Here is a 16004-nt window from a genome sequence, read left to right on the forward strand (position 1 = left end):
TCACTTTCTCTCATTTTCTCATTTTTTCTAAACCTAAGTTTAGCTTGCCAAATTTACACATAAATGAGCAGGTGGTATTCTTTTAAAAAACACATTCTTATGAATGTTTGACAGCATTTCAGCGCTCATTTCCCTAAAATACACATTTCTGCAAGCAAATTCCACTGATATGTTATATTTCCCTATGTTATTTTTTATCTCCATTTCTAGCCACTGAGACCACATCTTGCTAGTATTCAGACAGCTGCAATGGTTCCCTATCAATTTCTGGGACAACCAAAAGTATTGTTTTAAACCTTTACGGCCCTTCTTAGCTTAGCTAGAATTGAGGTATACAAAAGCCTGCCTATTTCTGTATGAATGCGCCTGAGTATTAAAAACATTCTCTGAGGTTCCTTTCTGGCTGCATCCCCCCGTCCCAGGAAAACATACATAGAGTGCTTGATTAATAGAGAGGAAAGTAGGTGAGCTCTTAATGAAATCCCCACGCCCTGACTGCTCCCTAATTTTAGCCAAAAAAAAAAAGCTTTCTAGAAACAGTAGCTAAGTGGCTTGCCTAAGACCACCTAGTGACTTCTTAGTGCAGATAGGAGACCTGAACCAGGGACTCTGGTTCACAGCCCAGTCTTGAAGTCTCTACACAAAAGGTGCACATTAAAAACACAAAATTGCAAAGCAATCCAAACATCTAGTTTGCAGGCATCCCAAATTATTCCCTACTTTGCTTCCTGCCTCCTTATAATCAATCAATGCAGGGGGCAAGGGGGGGCAGCAGTTCCTCCATGTCTCTGTATCCTGGGCGACTGGAGGCAGAGATGACTTGGGGTCAGCTTCTCTGCAGGTGGGTGCTCCCCACACTTAGCAGGCCCCCACCGTATTTCCTTCCCAGTGTAAGATGCAGCAGGCATCAAGCAAAGGAGGAAAATGTGCCTCAGAGCTAAACTCGAAATGACATGGAAGATCTGAAATCGGATCTCCTGACATCTTTGACTTGGTTTAAAACCAGTGCTGGTAGTGATGGGGGGGGGCAAAATGAGAATGAAGACACAGTGCTGGGACCTAACCTTTTCTTCCCGTGCTGAATCCGCAGCCCTGAACCTATGATTATCACAGCAACACAAGTGCCTGTCTTGTCTCTGCCCCCTCTAAGAGCTGCCTGAGAAGGGGGAGCAATTTCAACCAGGGAAACATCCTGGGTGGAAAAGGTTAACTCTCCCCACCCCTCCCCCAGCAACACAACACAGCACCAGTCCAATCTGACCCCTGGCTCCTCTCTCCCCGCCATGACTGCTTTTCAAAAACAGAAAAAGAAATGATTAGATCCAGTGACAGATCTTCCACATCCTATCTAGTGGTAAGGTCACATCCACACCATACGTTTAAAGCACATTAAATTCACATGGGTTCTCCCAAAGAATCCTGGGAACTACAGTGTGTTAAGAGTGCTGGGAACTGTAGCTCTGTGAGAAAGGAAACTACAATTCCCTTTAAATGTATGGTGCAGATATCAGAGCACCAACCTAAAGACAAAGCAGGGAGGGTATTTTTGTCATACTTACTTCACTGGGGGGTTCCCAGTGGCCTCACATTTCAGGGTGGCCTCGTCATTTGGGAAAATAACAATTTTCTTATCTGGCTGCTCTGTGAATTCAGGTGGCTGCAGTACTGGAAAACCAAGGTGGGAGCAAGAATCAGCAACCAGGACCCCTAAGATGGAAAGGGCCACTCTTTGAAGCCCAGCCCCCCCCCCCCCCGCTGGACAAATTGCAATAAAACAGTTATACCTTGCAGTAAGATATATAGGACAGTGTCGGTCAGATTCAGAACATGGTAGGAGCATAGCTGCCAAGTTTTCCCTTTTCTCGCGAGGAAGCCTATTCAGCATAAGGGAAAATCCCTTTAAAAAAAGGGATAACTTGGCAGCTATGGGTAGGAGACCCCTCCCCAACAATGCAATCACACAGGCCGACCCTTCACCTTGTCCTGCTCCCGCCCTGCAGCCAGACACACACTCACACAACATTTCATGAAGACTCACAGTTTGTTCGGTCAACTGCACCAGCCAGGAAGCAACAGAAGAAAGAGAGAAAGAGGGAAACAAGTGTTTGTTAGTGGCCATTTCACGGAATCACTGCATAGCATAGAAATAAAACATGCAATTTTCCGTGCAAGATGGAGAAAGCAGGGGGAGCCCAATCAGAGCATAGGTATGCAAAATGAGTGTGTTTCAGGCAGGAAGCATACAAGATGAAATTGGAGTATACAAGACAGGGGAGTGTACAAGATGAAATTCTGCAGGAGAGGACAGGACAGGCACACATGGGACAATCAGGTGCCTGTCTGCAGTTTGAGTGCCAGGGGTGGACAATGGTCATCAGTCTGCACATTAGGGGGCGCCACTGTGTGCGTTGACTGGATATGTGTGTGTCCTCCTAGAGAGTGAGGTGGTTTGTGGCTAGAGAGTGTGAGAGGAGCTGCTGTGCAGAGCAGCAGATATGCAACTATGTGACACAAGTCATGAATGAGTGAGGCGCTCCATGGGGGAGCAGGAGAGTGGCAGACAATTCATGTGGCAAAAGAACTCCTCCGGATGGCCTATTTGTCCAGCATTCTATCCGCTCTTTACTGGGCATTTGTTCTGATCTGCAGGGATATGGCCTGTATTCATCCTGATTTGCTTTCAGGGTGTTCTCATTAGTCATGCATTCATCTCATGCTTTCCAAAGCATGGCTCCTCTTCATCCTGGAGAGAAGTGGCTAGTGGGGTGCCACAGGGTTCTGTCTTGGGCCCAGTCTTATTCAACATCTTTATTAATGACTTGGATGATGGGCTTAAGGGCATCCTGAGCAAGTTTGCAGATGACACCAAATTGGGAGGGGTGGCTAATACCCCAGAGGACAGGATCACACTTCAAAATGACCTTAACAGATTAGACAACTGGGCCAAAGCAAACAGGATGAATTTTGATGGTGTTTCCTGCTTGGCAGAGGGTTGGACTGGATGGCCCTTGTGGTCTCTTCCAACTCTATGATTCTATGAAAGCATTTACAGTGGAACCTCGGTTTACGAACGCAATCTGTTCCACAGAGGCGTTTGTAAACGGAGGCATTTGCTCCCCAAAGGCACGCTTTTGCGCGTGCGCGAAGCGTCGATAGAAGCGATCTGTGCAGCATGCATGTGTTCTGAAGCGATCTGCGCAGCATGCGTGTGCGCAGAAGCAATCTGTGCATCCGACACCGCGGAACCCAGATGTAAACACTTCCGGGTCCACGGCGTTCGTAAACAGAGGCGTTCATAAACAGAGGTGGTTGTAAACCAAGGTTCCACTGTACCTGTCACTTTCCAACTTGCAAAAATCAGAGCATCTAGTCCAGTATTCTCTCTACACTGACTGGCAGCAAAACCCCAGCGTTTCAGGTAGGGACCTGGAGATACTGGGTGCTGAAATTAGGACCTTCTGCATGCAAACCAGGGGCTCCACCATTGAGCAATGACTCTTCCCCTTCATTTCACCAGTGGTCAACCAGCACTGATTAGCTGCTCTGCCTCCCTGCATGGTTGGCTTCCCACTTTTGGAGAGGGCAGTAGCTGCCTCTTCTCCCCTTGGCTACAGAACCCAACTGTGTGGCAAGCCTGCTGTAGCACCGACTACAGACCCTCCAAGTAATCCTCTTTTCCAGGAACAGTCCCTGATTTACAGAAGCTGTCCCTGTTTGATCCCAGAATATCCTGCTTTCCCTTAGAACATCCCTATTTTCATCAGAGAAATGTTGGAGGGCATGTGACTAGGATTGGCAACTGACCATATGACCTGCTCATTTCTAATGGCAACTATATGCCCAGAAAACATCAGGTGAAGCTTTTCATAGAATGACCTGCCAGTGGCTACAGATTAAGCTGTTGTTAAAAAGCAGAGCTACCATGGATGGCTGGAAAAGTGGGCAATTTTACTGTGAGCTATGAGTGGGTGTTGTGTAGTTTTAAAAAACCACAACTAGTTCTGTAAATATCCATTCACAGCTCACACCAGGGCTGTGGGGATACCAAAAATCCAGCTAGCCTCCTTGCAACCCCCACCCCCACGGCTGCCACTTCCTTCAATACAAGCTGAATTGATTCTTGGAGGAAGCTCCTTGCCTCTGGTTGAGTCAGCGACAGGTTGGGAAGAGGCTCCAATCCAATTAGAGGAGGAATAGAGTCTCTTGGGATCCACTTGCCTGCTCATCCAGACATAAGGGGAGGTGGGAGAAGAGAGACACAAACATGAAGAGGGGGAGGGGAGGGGGCAGGAAGGAGCCAGGGTGGAAGGGAGAGACCCTGAGGCCTGATGGTGAGACTGGGAGAGCTCATAGCCACTGGATAAGCGCTCCAAATTAAATCATGCAAACCGTAACTTCTTTTCAAAATGTTTGGATCCAAAAGGCAAGACATGTTCCCTCCACAAAGGGAAAAAAGTGGGAAGGAAATGTTCAATATTATTAGAAAAACATGAGGCATTATTCCCCATCTTAGATGCCTGGATTCCTAAAGGGATTGGGAAATGGATCCCAAGAGGAATTCTACTGTATCTATTACCAACAGCTAAAAGTTTCACAGCAAGAGGTTAGCTTCAGAAAGAATCACCATATATAAAGTGTTAAAGTTTGATAAACTCACTTAGTGCAAAATAGTTTAAGCCTGCAATCCTAAAAACATTGACAAGAAAGCAAGTTACACAGAACTGAGTAAACACTCTTAGGATTGTATTACATGTGCAATGGATTATTGATCCGTACAGTCTGAATTTGTAAGCAAATGCTGAGGGTGTCGTTAAGAAGATGAGGAACATCCATTCAGCTCAGATGGCTAGTGTTTGATTATTTAAAATGAGTTGTTGTTTTTTCTATACTGCCCTAAATCCAAAATTCACAGGGCAGTTTCCGATATGAAAGCACAAAAATACACGCCATAATAACAAACAAAAATAATACCCCCGTATACAGATTGATCACATATAGCTCTGAACGTGATGACCCTCCGTTCCAAAGAGACAGAAGACTTTTCTAGAAATCGAGCCTGTGTTTTACACTCATTTGCAAAACATTATTGCAAAACATACTGGCCTGGTATCATTGGGCTGCAGCCCAGCAGGAGTCCTGGACTGGGAAAAGGATTCCACTTGGGAAGAATGTGGCTGGAAGAACTGGAGAGACAGGTGCCCTGCTTTGCTGGTGCCCCGCTGTTCTGGCTGCCTCTGCCCCGCTCACCACACCCCCAATGATCCATCAATGCTATGGGTCCCACTAGCTCTGCTATGAAGCCTCCCAGTTGTAGCCACGATGCCCTGCAGACGGGTCACGCTGAGGGCGAGGCAGTGGAAACTTGGGGGCAGCTGAGCCGCCCTGTCGACAACACACAGCAAGTGCACAACAAGGCACTGATTGTTCAAATTGGATCTCTGTGCCTTTCCTATGCACTCTGAAAACTAGATTAAGCATCATGGAAATTCTTATAACAGAAATAAATAGCATGCTCTATTTGCACGTTTCTGTTCTGTTCTGAATGAAATATATTCAACGTTTAGGCTTTTAGGCTCTCCTAGTACAGAGTAATGCCATAAAACACCAGGAACTGCCTTATACTGAGCTAGGCTGCTGGTCCATTTAGCTCAGACAAAAGGCATCCAGGATCAAACTAGATGCACTACTAAGGCTACTGGCCACAGTGCTAGAGCCCCAGCCTTGCATGCATGAGGCCTCGGGTTCAATCCCCAGCATCTCCAGGGAGGGCTGAGAGAAGACTCCCTGATGGGAATTCTGGAGAGCTGCTGCCAAGCGCCAGACTCAGTAAAGGGCAGCTGCTTATGACAAGATTTGGCCTGCTGTGCTTGTTCTGGACCAGAAGTACAGGGTGGGGTAGAAAGTGGGAGACGGGCTTTAAGCCCTTGAGGTGGTCCTGCTGCGGACTCTGCCCCCTCACGTCTGCACCAATGGCAAACAGCAGCCATGGGGAAAGGGGGCTGATCCAAATGGGAACTGTGCAAGGGCAAAGGTTAAAGTCCTCTTACTTTTGCATAACATACCCCACTCCAGATCAACCTCCCCCCACCCATGCATACCTGATATTTGTAAAGGAAAATCAAGCCTGTGAGGGGGTCAGCTCTGGTGATGAATGCTGCATTTCATGTGACAGGCAGAGAAATTTCCCAGCTCTGCTATCCACAATCCTTTTAACCTGCAGGTGCCAGGAGTTGAAGGGGGGCATCTACATTTAAAATCTTATTGAATGTGAGTACTGTTGGTTCAGAGTCTGCAGGGATGACTCAAGGGCTTCTCCTCGCTATAGGCCAGCCTCCCACAACCTGGTGCCCTCTAGATATTGCTGGCCTGACCAAAGGTGAGGGGTGTTGGGAGTTGTAGACCAGTGGCATTCTCACCCCTGCACTAAAGGGCCATCAAGCTGGCTACACCTTGGGACTTTCATCGCTTGGCCAAGAGCTTTTTATTCCACAGGGCTTCTGAGGAAGACCAGATTAGTTCTGCTGGGGCCATGTGGGGCTTTTAGTTCTGCTTCTCTGTTGTCGTTTTATTGTTTGGATTCTAATTGAATTCTGGATTGTTTTAATTTGTATTCAATAGCAGTGAGCTTCCTTGAGGGCAGAAAATTAATTAAGGAAGAGCAGGCTTGTCAGAGTCTCATCTCCACACAAATAGCGCCAAACATTCTCGCCCATTAGACCTGCAAGAAGCAAGTTGCAGGTGCAGCCTAGAGTTCATTCTAGTCAACCTCCTAGACCAGTGCAAGGTGTTTTTGTTTTGCATATGTGTTCTACCAGTGGATTTAGAATGGACTGTCCACATGCCATTCTGCTTTATGAGTTGTGCTGCAGTGCTTCCACAATGTCTTGAGTCCCATCAGGGGAAAAGGTGGGGTGTAAATTTATAATGATCATCATGATGATTATGTTACTGTATTATAGAGCAACAAAAGCAGGACAGAAGAGAAAGTGGATCATTTCTGGTATTAAAAGTTCCAGGATTTCAAAAAGAAGTTACAGGACATGGAAATGGTGTGGTATCTGCACCAAAAAAAAAAAAAACATTTCCATGCACAAAGGGTATTGAAAGCAGGATCACATATAATTACATTGGAGGCAAGCATGACCACAAAGCATCAGTAGGAAAGCACTGGGAAGCTTGTGGGAATTTTGATTAGAAAAGCAGTGGGGATGGAAAGGATTGATCATATTCTTCCCCCTCAACCACCACTGCCCGATTTCTGTTGTCCCCAGTTGCAGCCTTTTCAGTTGAAAAGAAAAAGTTGAGAGAGAGAGAGAGAGAGAGAGAGAGAGAGAGAGAGAGAGAGAGAGAGAGAGAGAGAGAGATTGTTCTCCTCTCTCCCATTCAGAAGGGGCACTGAGTTCATCAAACCCAGGCCCACATCCACCCTGCAGGGACAGCCCTGCCTTACTCTTGAAACAGAGATGAGGGGAGTTGTGTGCTCTCCAGAAAGCATAACCAGTGGTCATCATCATAATCATCTGGAGGGCCAAAGACCCCCAACCTCTGTCTTACAACTTCTGCCTTAACCACACCTGCTCCTCACACCCCTCAACTGTCCAGGTTAAATTGGGACATCCCATTTTTTTGGTTCCTCGCTGTCACACGAGACCATGGCACCCAAAAACATGTGAGAGCACAGTGTCTAAAAATGTATGAGAGCACAGTAGCCAATAATCCACAAGAATACTATCATGGTACCCATGAATTGCATTTTGAAACTCCTTACTCTCATGCAGGTCACATGACCTGCACTCAGGAGCATGGCCCAGAAGACACACACCCCAGTTTGGGGCTGCGACATGTTAGAGAGTATGCAAAACTAAGGAAGAAGACCCTACTCTTCCCTAAATAGCAGGTATTGAGCTATTGCAATGAGTATGGAATGATTGCCCCCTCCCAAAACCTTGTATATCAAGAAACAGTAAGTATTCAGATGCAGCTGACAAAAGTGGCTGGGGAAACCCAGCCAGATGGGCGGGGTATAAATAATAAAATAATAATAAAACAAAAAAAGCTTTTCACACATTACATTTTGTTTTTAAGGTGTGCATCCAAAAATGTAAAGTGCGGGTCCATTGATCAGAAAGCCAGGAGTGGCTGCAGATACCTGGTGAGGCTGCACTGCATGGTGAAGGGGAAGTGTGGATCATTGTGGTGAGTCATTGCAACAACGAAAAGAATGGGCAGCCCATGTAAAACAATTCAGTACATTTTTGCAAGGTCACCTTTGGGATTCAAAAACAAAAGATCACAAAAGTGGTGAGACAAAACCAGCACCCTGGGGCAGATCTGTGTGATCCTTTAAAGTATGTTTAAAGCACATGGCTTCCAGCAGATTCCCAGGAAATGAAGTTTTCTTGTCACAGAACTACAATACTCAGAACTACAATACACAGAAATAAATACACAGAAATAAATGTAGTTTTCTTGTCACAGAACTACAGAGGGATAGGGGAGGAGGAGCACGGAGGGCTTTTGGACACAGGGCAGCCAGGAAGGCGCCCAAATTGAGGCGCGTGCCCACCCGTAGGACCAGGGGGGCGGCGCTTTAGGGTGCCCAGGCTTTTATGCTGGGAGAAAACCCGCAAGAAGCCATTGTGGGGTTCTGACACGGACTGAGCAGTCATGTTTGCTGATGTTCTTGCACTGTAAATAGTATGCACAATAAAACTCTGAAAGACAAGACGGAGTGGAGCGTCTTTACTCAAGAGTAGCCACCACCATCTCTGACAATAATATATTGGAAATCTATCACTGACAGGGCATCCTTTCAGGGATGCATTTCTTAATCTTCTCCAGCTGCTTCTAGTGGCTGAAAGCAGGGCCCTTTTCGGTGGTGGCACCTTGTCTCTGGAATGCTGCCTCCAGGAAAGCTCACCTGATAGTTATTCATATGTCTTTTCAGACCTTCTCATCCTCCCAGCCCTTTTCAGACCTTCTCGTGTGTTTTTATCTGCTCTTTCAGTGGGACTTATTTTGGGTAAACAGTCTTAGGATTGGACTGTGAAAGGGATGTCAATAGACTTTACTGCTGGAGGGCTGTGCAGTCATTGCTGAATCACCTAGAGATTACAATGGTCCAGCAAGTGCTTCTGATGCAGTGAAATAATGAGCAATCAAATCTTTTATCCAAGTCACGGTTCAGTTTCCCCCAGCAATCACAGCTGTTGCATACTACGGTAGTAGGCAGGGAAATAATGATCCATACTTACAGGATGGACTATTCAAAGCATTTCCTGAACATTATCTTTACAGTCGTGTAAAGTAGGCCACTATTGCTTTCTCCTCTTTACAGATGGGGCTGAGGCTTAGAGAGAACAGCTTGCCTAGGGCTACATTGTAAGTTTATGACAGAGATGAAACTCAGGATTTCTTGGCTCATAACTTACATTCTTAACCCATAGAATCTTAGACTGTTTCCCAGTTTGCACATAATGGTAAGCCGGATAGAATGAAACAAACTTGGTCTTACTGAAATGAGCAAGCAAGCTGGTGCCCACTGTTCACATTTGTGCCCACTCCTCCTTCCTTTGCCAGACCAAGAGGAAATAGACCAGAGTCCTGGAATAGCAGTACGTGGAAACCAGAACTCGTGGTTAGTTTCTCTCGAGGTAAGCCACAGGAACCTGTTTCCTCTTGGCTTGATCTCACTATTTGTTGGGAGAGAAATTAACCACAAGTGCCAGTTTTGCACACAATGCCAAGAAAGTCAGTGCTCTGCTCTGCTTCCTCCTGGCACGGAAAAAGGGAGCAGGAGCAACCTGAATGGCAGACAACCAGTCCAGCACACTTCCTCATTCCCAGTAAGCCGGATGTGGGAAAACTATGGCCTTCCAGTTGTTACTAAACTATAACTCCCATCAGCCCCAGCTAGCTTAGCCAGGGATGATGGGAGTTGTAGTTCAGCGACATCTAGAGGGCCACAGGTTCCCCACACTTGTGGTAAACCACAGATTGTTGAACTCTGGTTATGTATGAATCAGGCCATGGACATTACTGAGAGGGTATCATGAGTCCCCACCTATCTACACCAACACAGTCTCTTCTCTTGGTTTCCCCTCTTCCCCTCTCTATCTCCAGCACTTGAGTGATTTTAACCTACATTGTTGGTTTGTTTAAAAACTTCTGTCTCCCACTACTTGCAGCAAGCCCAGCATCATCACATTTTATTATATGGGGAAAGGGATAGCTAAGAAAAAGCACAGCCTTCTTCCTTGCCCTGAAAGGATCCCTAGAGCAGAGGTTTCCTTCTAAAGCTGCTATCTGGCTGCACAGTTATGTAGCTTTTCAACTGTGAATGAAAGCAAGTCAGTGGATCCCGAGGAACTACACCCTTGGGTGTAGACGGAATTAGTTACAGAAATCCCAGGGACACTTACAACTATCTTTGAGGAGGCTCAACAGCTCTGGCAGGAGAGAGGAGGAGGGCAAAGCGGCCAGGGAAACAAATTATAAATCCTGTCAGCTTAATGCCGCTCCCTCTGAAGTTGTCAGAGGAAAATCAGGAAACAATTGATTTGTAAAGCATGCACGAATCCAATGTGGATTTGCAAAGGACAAATTATGCAGAGCCAAAAATAATTTCCTACCTTTGACAAAATAGCTCATTTCATAGAAAATGAGTAACACGGTGGAGATATCATTTGAACTCGGCAACACGTTTGGCATTAGTTGAGCCTGACTTTCTTGCAAGTAAATATCTGGACTGAAAAAGCAGTCGCCTGACATGGAAGGTACAACTGGCAGGAAAGGAACGTCCAAAGACAGGGGTGTTGCTAGGATTGAGATCAGTTTTGTGTGAATTCCTTGGAGGAGGGAAGAGAACAGTTCCAGTCATAGCACTTGAAGCAAAAGGCTTTGAAAATGCTGTGGAGGTTGGAATTTAAATCCTGTCTCTTCTTAGTAAACCAGAACGTGAAGCCCTGAAATTGAATTCAGCCATGTCTGGAGTGGAGGGTGAGCAAGTAATTCTGACTTCTGCCCCAAAAAGAACTTGTGAAAACACTCCTGCTCTCTCACCAAATATGGTAATAGCCCAATAAGAAATGCCAGCAAGTGGGCAGCTCATCCCCCCCCCCACTTCTAACAGTCCACATTGTTATTGTAGATTCTACAGAAACAGCAGCCCGCAATGGACACACAACGGATGTCTTGGCGTTTGTCCTCAGTGACAAATTCAGCCCCAGCTCTGTAGCCTCCTTCCCAATGGATGATCATGCTGGTCACATACGCTGCCAACCAAACCCATGCAGAGCTTGTCTGAGGCTCAGAGCGGGAGCCTTATTCATGAGACTTGCCACCATGGCAGCAGCACCTAATCTGAACTGACGCTACATGCTAGTATGCAGTAACGCTAGTCCAGATTTTTACTATCAAAGCCTTGCAGTGCATAAGGACAGACATGGGCATTTCACCCTTGGCCATTTTGCCCAGTAAGTCCTCAGTCAGCTGGGAGGCATGGGGCATTCTTAGCATAACAGCGTAAGTCTGGCTAAGCCCTCTGTGGCCTGGGGCAAGTGTACCTGTCTGCCTTCCCCCCCCTCTGTGTGGGCCTGACTCTCCCCATTCCTAAACCCATCTCTCAGGCTGGACTGTCTTCTGCAGAGGTGTTTCTGCTACTGGATTGATTCTTCACCTCACTCACACTTGGGAGCCTTTTCCCACAGAAGCCCCATTGGCCACAGAACCAAGCCTACAGGAGAAAGGATGGCAGAGAAAGCATTTACACTGGGGAGCAATTCACCACAAAGCTCAGGACACACAGAGGACCTCCCCCTCCACACACTCAACCTTCATGATGACCTTCACTCAAATGGCAATGCTTTTCACAATGCTTTTGAAAAAGGGGGGCTGTGCATCCAGCGCACATCTGAGAGCCCCAGCAATGAAGACATAGAAACCGCTTTCCATGCAGGTTCCTCAGCTGTCCCTATCTAGCCATAACACAGGACCAGGGCAGCTGAGGCCCAGTCATCGTCAAAGAGGTAATCCTCTATCTGAGACCCACAACTTCATATTGCAGGTGCTGAAGTCACATTCCTCCACACACAAAAATATATTCCACACAGTAAACTACCATGTGAGGGAGAATTTTTTTCATTTCTTTGTATGAAGCAACATTCAGTCATGAGAAATTTAAACTACAGATCGGGGCTTCTTGGACTAAATGCTTCTCCATACAAAAATTAATAAACTTCTCACACAGAAAACTAGTAGGTCAGGGAGAATGCTAAGCCTGAACATGATCATGCATGCGCCTGTGTGAAATGAGGTCTGCTCATACCATAGGACTTCCCCCTCTCCTTCCTTTCATGCACCCTCTAAATTTGTTCTAGGTTTTCCCCCAACCCCCCAGAGCAGATTTAGAGGGTGAGGGTTGCATGAGTGGACCTTGTTCCATGCATACAACAACTTACAGTGGTACCTCTACTTACGAATTTAATGCGTTCCGAACACACATTTGTAAGTCGAAAAAATTTGTAAGTCGAATCCCATAGGAATGCATTGGGATAAAAAATTCGTAAGTCGAAGCAACCCTATCTAAAAATTCGTAAGTAGAAAAAATCCTATCTAAACTGCATCCAAGATGGCGGACAGAGCTCCATTTGTAAGTAGAAAAATTCATAAGTAGAGTTATTTGTAAGTAGAGGTACCACTGTAGTTGAATTCTGCCTCATCTCCCTGACATGCTAGTTTTCCACGTGCAATTGGGTTTTTTGGTGGGGTGGAGAGATTTCCTTGTGAGTCCCCAGCTGCATTCTACAGCCCAAACCAAGGTTTTCCACCCCGGCAAAAATTAGACTTGAGAGAACAGCATAAGCCACACAATCATCTCTGTAGAAAAGAAAAATGCCATTCATCCCTTTTCACTCACAAAAGCACTTAAGCCAAGGGACAAAGTAAATGGGACAGCAGGAGAGCCATTAGTTTAGATCCAGGTCTCCCCTAATCAAATACAAAATTGAAGGGTCCTGTATTTTTTATTTTTTTTAAAGCAGCAAAAAGAGAACACCTGTCCATAGTTGTTTCCTTAAAGGCTCTTTTCTTGTCCAATTCATTCCAGTTACACGAAGGCAGCTGAGTGGGAGAAAGATCCTTGGCAAAAGAGAGGCTGATAATGCCTGGCGGTTTTCAAGCCTCATTGCCATGTAGGGACAATTTATGGTGCTGGCAATGGGGCGTCCCAGTGCATAGGGAGGGAAGGGTTAACCCTAACCCTTCCCCAGAATTGATACTCTCCCCAAAATGCATGGAAATCAGGCTTGAAATCAGGCTTCCATTGTCCCCGATTGGAGGCTGGTTTTATTATCAATCACTGTGCAGTGGGGAGGGGAGAGAGGAGGAGCAGAAGGCTGTGGGCTGAATGGGGAGACCACCATGGGCCACACTTGGCCTGCAGGCCAGTAGCTCCCCACCCGTGGGCTGCTGGGAGATAAGCAAGGGACACCCCCCTTTTGCACTAAAAGAAAAGCTCCCCAGCCCAGCTCTCATAGCATATATGTATATGATTGGAACAGACCCCAAACCGCAACAAATGGGGCTGCTACCATCAGGTCTAGATTGGCTCCAAGAATATGCAGAGCTTCCAACATGCACCTGGCCAGGATGGAAGAAGCCACTTTGGGGGGGGGGTTGGGGGGAGATGTTTTAAAGTATTGTAATTTTTTCTTGATTTGTTTTATGTGTTTGTAAACCACTTTGGGGTTTCTTTTACAATCAAGTGGTGTGTAAATTTCATGAAATAAATAAAATAAATTCTGCGGACCTACTGACTTCCACCTGTTAGGGATGGGGAAGGGGCTGGGATGCTGAATTGGAAACACAAAGGTCCTCTTTCTTCTGCCCTCTTCCTGATAATCTAACTCAGAGGCTCCCAGACTTATTCAGCCTTTTGAGGGGAAAAAATTACTCAGTGCCTGGGGCATAGGAAGGGGGGGTGGAGGGGGCGGGTCGCCCCGGGTGCCACTCTGGGAGGGGTGACAAGATGACCCCTGCCTCCCCCCAGCTGTAGAGCAGCCAAGGGCATGCGCAGTCCATATGGGCATCGCTCACGCAGTGTCCGTACGGGCTACCTCTCGCACTGTGACTGTATGGGCTGCCACACATGTGCAGTCCGTACGTTCGCCGCACAGGCGCACTCCATACAGGATAGCGCTCACGCGGCAGCCCCTACAGCCGCCGTGCATGTGCGGCATTGCATACGGAGTGCGCAGATGCAGGAGGGGGTGCACCGCCCCAGATGCTGGAGAGGATTCCTCTGCCACTGTCAGTGCCCCTCTGACAGCTATGGGGCAGGGCCAGCACCACAGCCTGCCTGCCATTGGCCAAATAGGCAGACAAGCTGCAATCCACTTCCTGAGCCTGGCTGAAGCCAAAAAGCGTTCACCCATGACTGGGAAAACCTCTCACCTCCAGCATGACCTCCAGACCCAGGGGAGGCAATGTTGCCGTCCCACAACAGCAACTGACCTGGCAGTAAGCGTCATTACACAACAGACGAAACATGTACGAACGGTTTTTCAAAATTTTCTTGCCTCTCTTCTTTCCTTTTGCTTCCATCACCCCCTAATTTTTATTCAACGTCCCCCCCATTGCACCTGAGGCTACTACTGCCCCCTGGATTATTCCAGCACCCCCCTGTGGGGGTATCGCCAACTTTGGTAATCACAGATCTAACCCTTGCTTCTTTTGCACAAAAGTGCTGACAGGACAGCTCTTCCATGCCTGCCTCCCAGGCCTTGAGAGCTGTCCTTGGTGCTGAAATTGCCTGGAAGCGCAGTTCCATGCAATCTGTTTTGCAACAAGCAAGCAAGCCAGTGTCAAAAGAAGTATTGGTCTCAGCGGGGAAGGGACAAGGAGGAGGGGCTGACAACTCCTAAACTCGTCAAATTGTATTCAAAGCACAAAGATGCCTGAAGAAACTGTGTCAGTAATGGCAATGTGATCTAGTAGAAGGATTTGTCGATTTGGGTCTTGAAGGCCAGGGGTCAACTTCTATCACAGCCATAGATACCTGGATGGTTGCGGTAAAGTTGCTACCTTAGACCTACATTTCTGTCCAAATCATGGAATTGTTTGTACAGTCCATATCAACAGAGAGGTTGTGAGGCTGGCAGGAGGAAGCGCTGTGAACTTGTCTGCACACTAAAAGCACTATAGAAATTAGAATATATATTTAATGACTCACAAAATATATTTAATGACTCACAAAATGTAAAATATGTGCAGAAATATGGTCATAAAGGCAAGGTGTAGGTGAATGGATGGGTGAGTGCCAGAATCAACAGCTGGGTATAACCCCACCTTTCTTTTCGATGGTCCATGCTTCCTTCCTCTTTCTGTCTTAATTTCCGCAAGCTCTGCACATCTACACCTTAAGTGATGCACATCTCTGTAGACTTACATTCATAACCCTAACCCTAACCCTAACCCTAACCTTTGCTTCCTGATTGGTTACGGTTGGCAAAATTTGCCCCTTTCATTAGCGTGAAGCATGTTGGGGGCTAACCATCCCAATAGGTCTGAGGGGAGGGTGAGGATTGGATTAATGACTGCATAGAGAAATAGTAGTACTATTTCTCTATGCAGTTTCTAGGGGGCATGGCATTTAGGGAGCTCACCGGGCACCAACAAGCAGGTCCCCCATCTCTCTTACCTACCTACCCCTCCCTCCCAGTTTCCAGATAGAATTGCTCTCTGCTGCACCAAAGACTTGGGGGAAGGGAGGAAGGCAGACTGAGCTGGGAGGCATTATTACCAAAGGTTATGTGATAATATAAAAGCAGAGATAAATGCCTTGAACAGGGCCCTGAGAAACCAACAAGAATTGTAAAAGAAATACAAATGCAAACTGTCTGGAAAAAACCAACCACATGTTCTGACACAACAAAACATGGCCAGAATGCATCACCATCACCACAAGCTCTCACATTTGGGAAACATGCCACAAGCAGCAGTAGTAA

General features: G+C 46.7%; 1 protein-coding gene across 1 annotated transcript in view; it reads right to left on the reverse strand.

Annotated features, from left to right (window-relative positions):
* The window catches only part of L1CAM (L1 cell adhesion molecule), a 108625-nt gene that overhangs the window by 62816 nt on the left and 29805 nt on the right, over positions 1 to 16004 (reverse strand). Inside the window, 1 exon segment of the mRNA XM_060268696.1 lies at positions 1560 to 1665. Within this exon segment, the coding sequence (XP_060124679.1) occupies positions 1560 to 1665 (106 nt within the window).

This window comes from Zootoca vivipara, chromosome 16 (assembly GCF_963506605.1).
Source record: "Zootoca vivipara chromosome 16, rZooViv1.1, whole genome shotgun sequence".
Classification (NCBI taxonomy): Eukaryota; Metazoa; Chordata; class Lepidosauria; order Squamata; family Lacertidae; genus Zootoca; species Zootoca vivipara.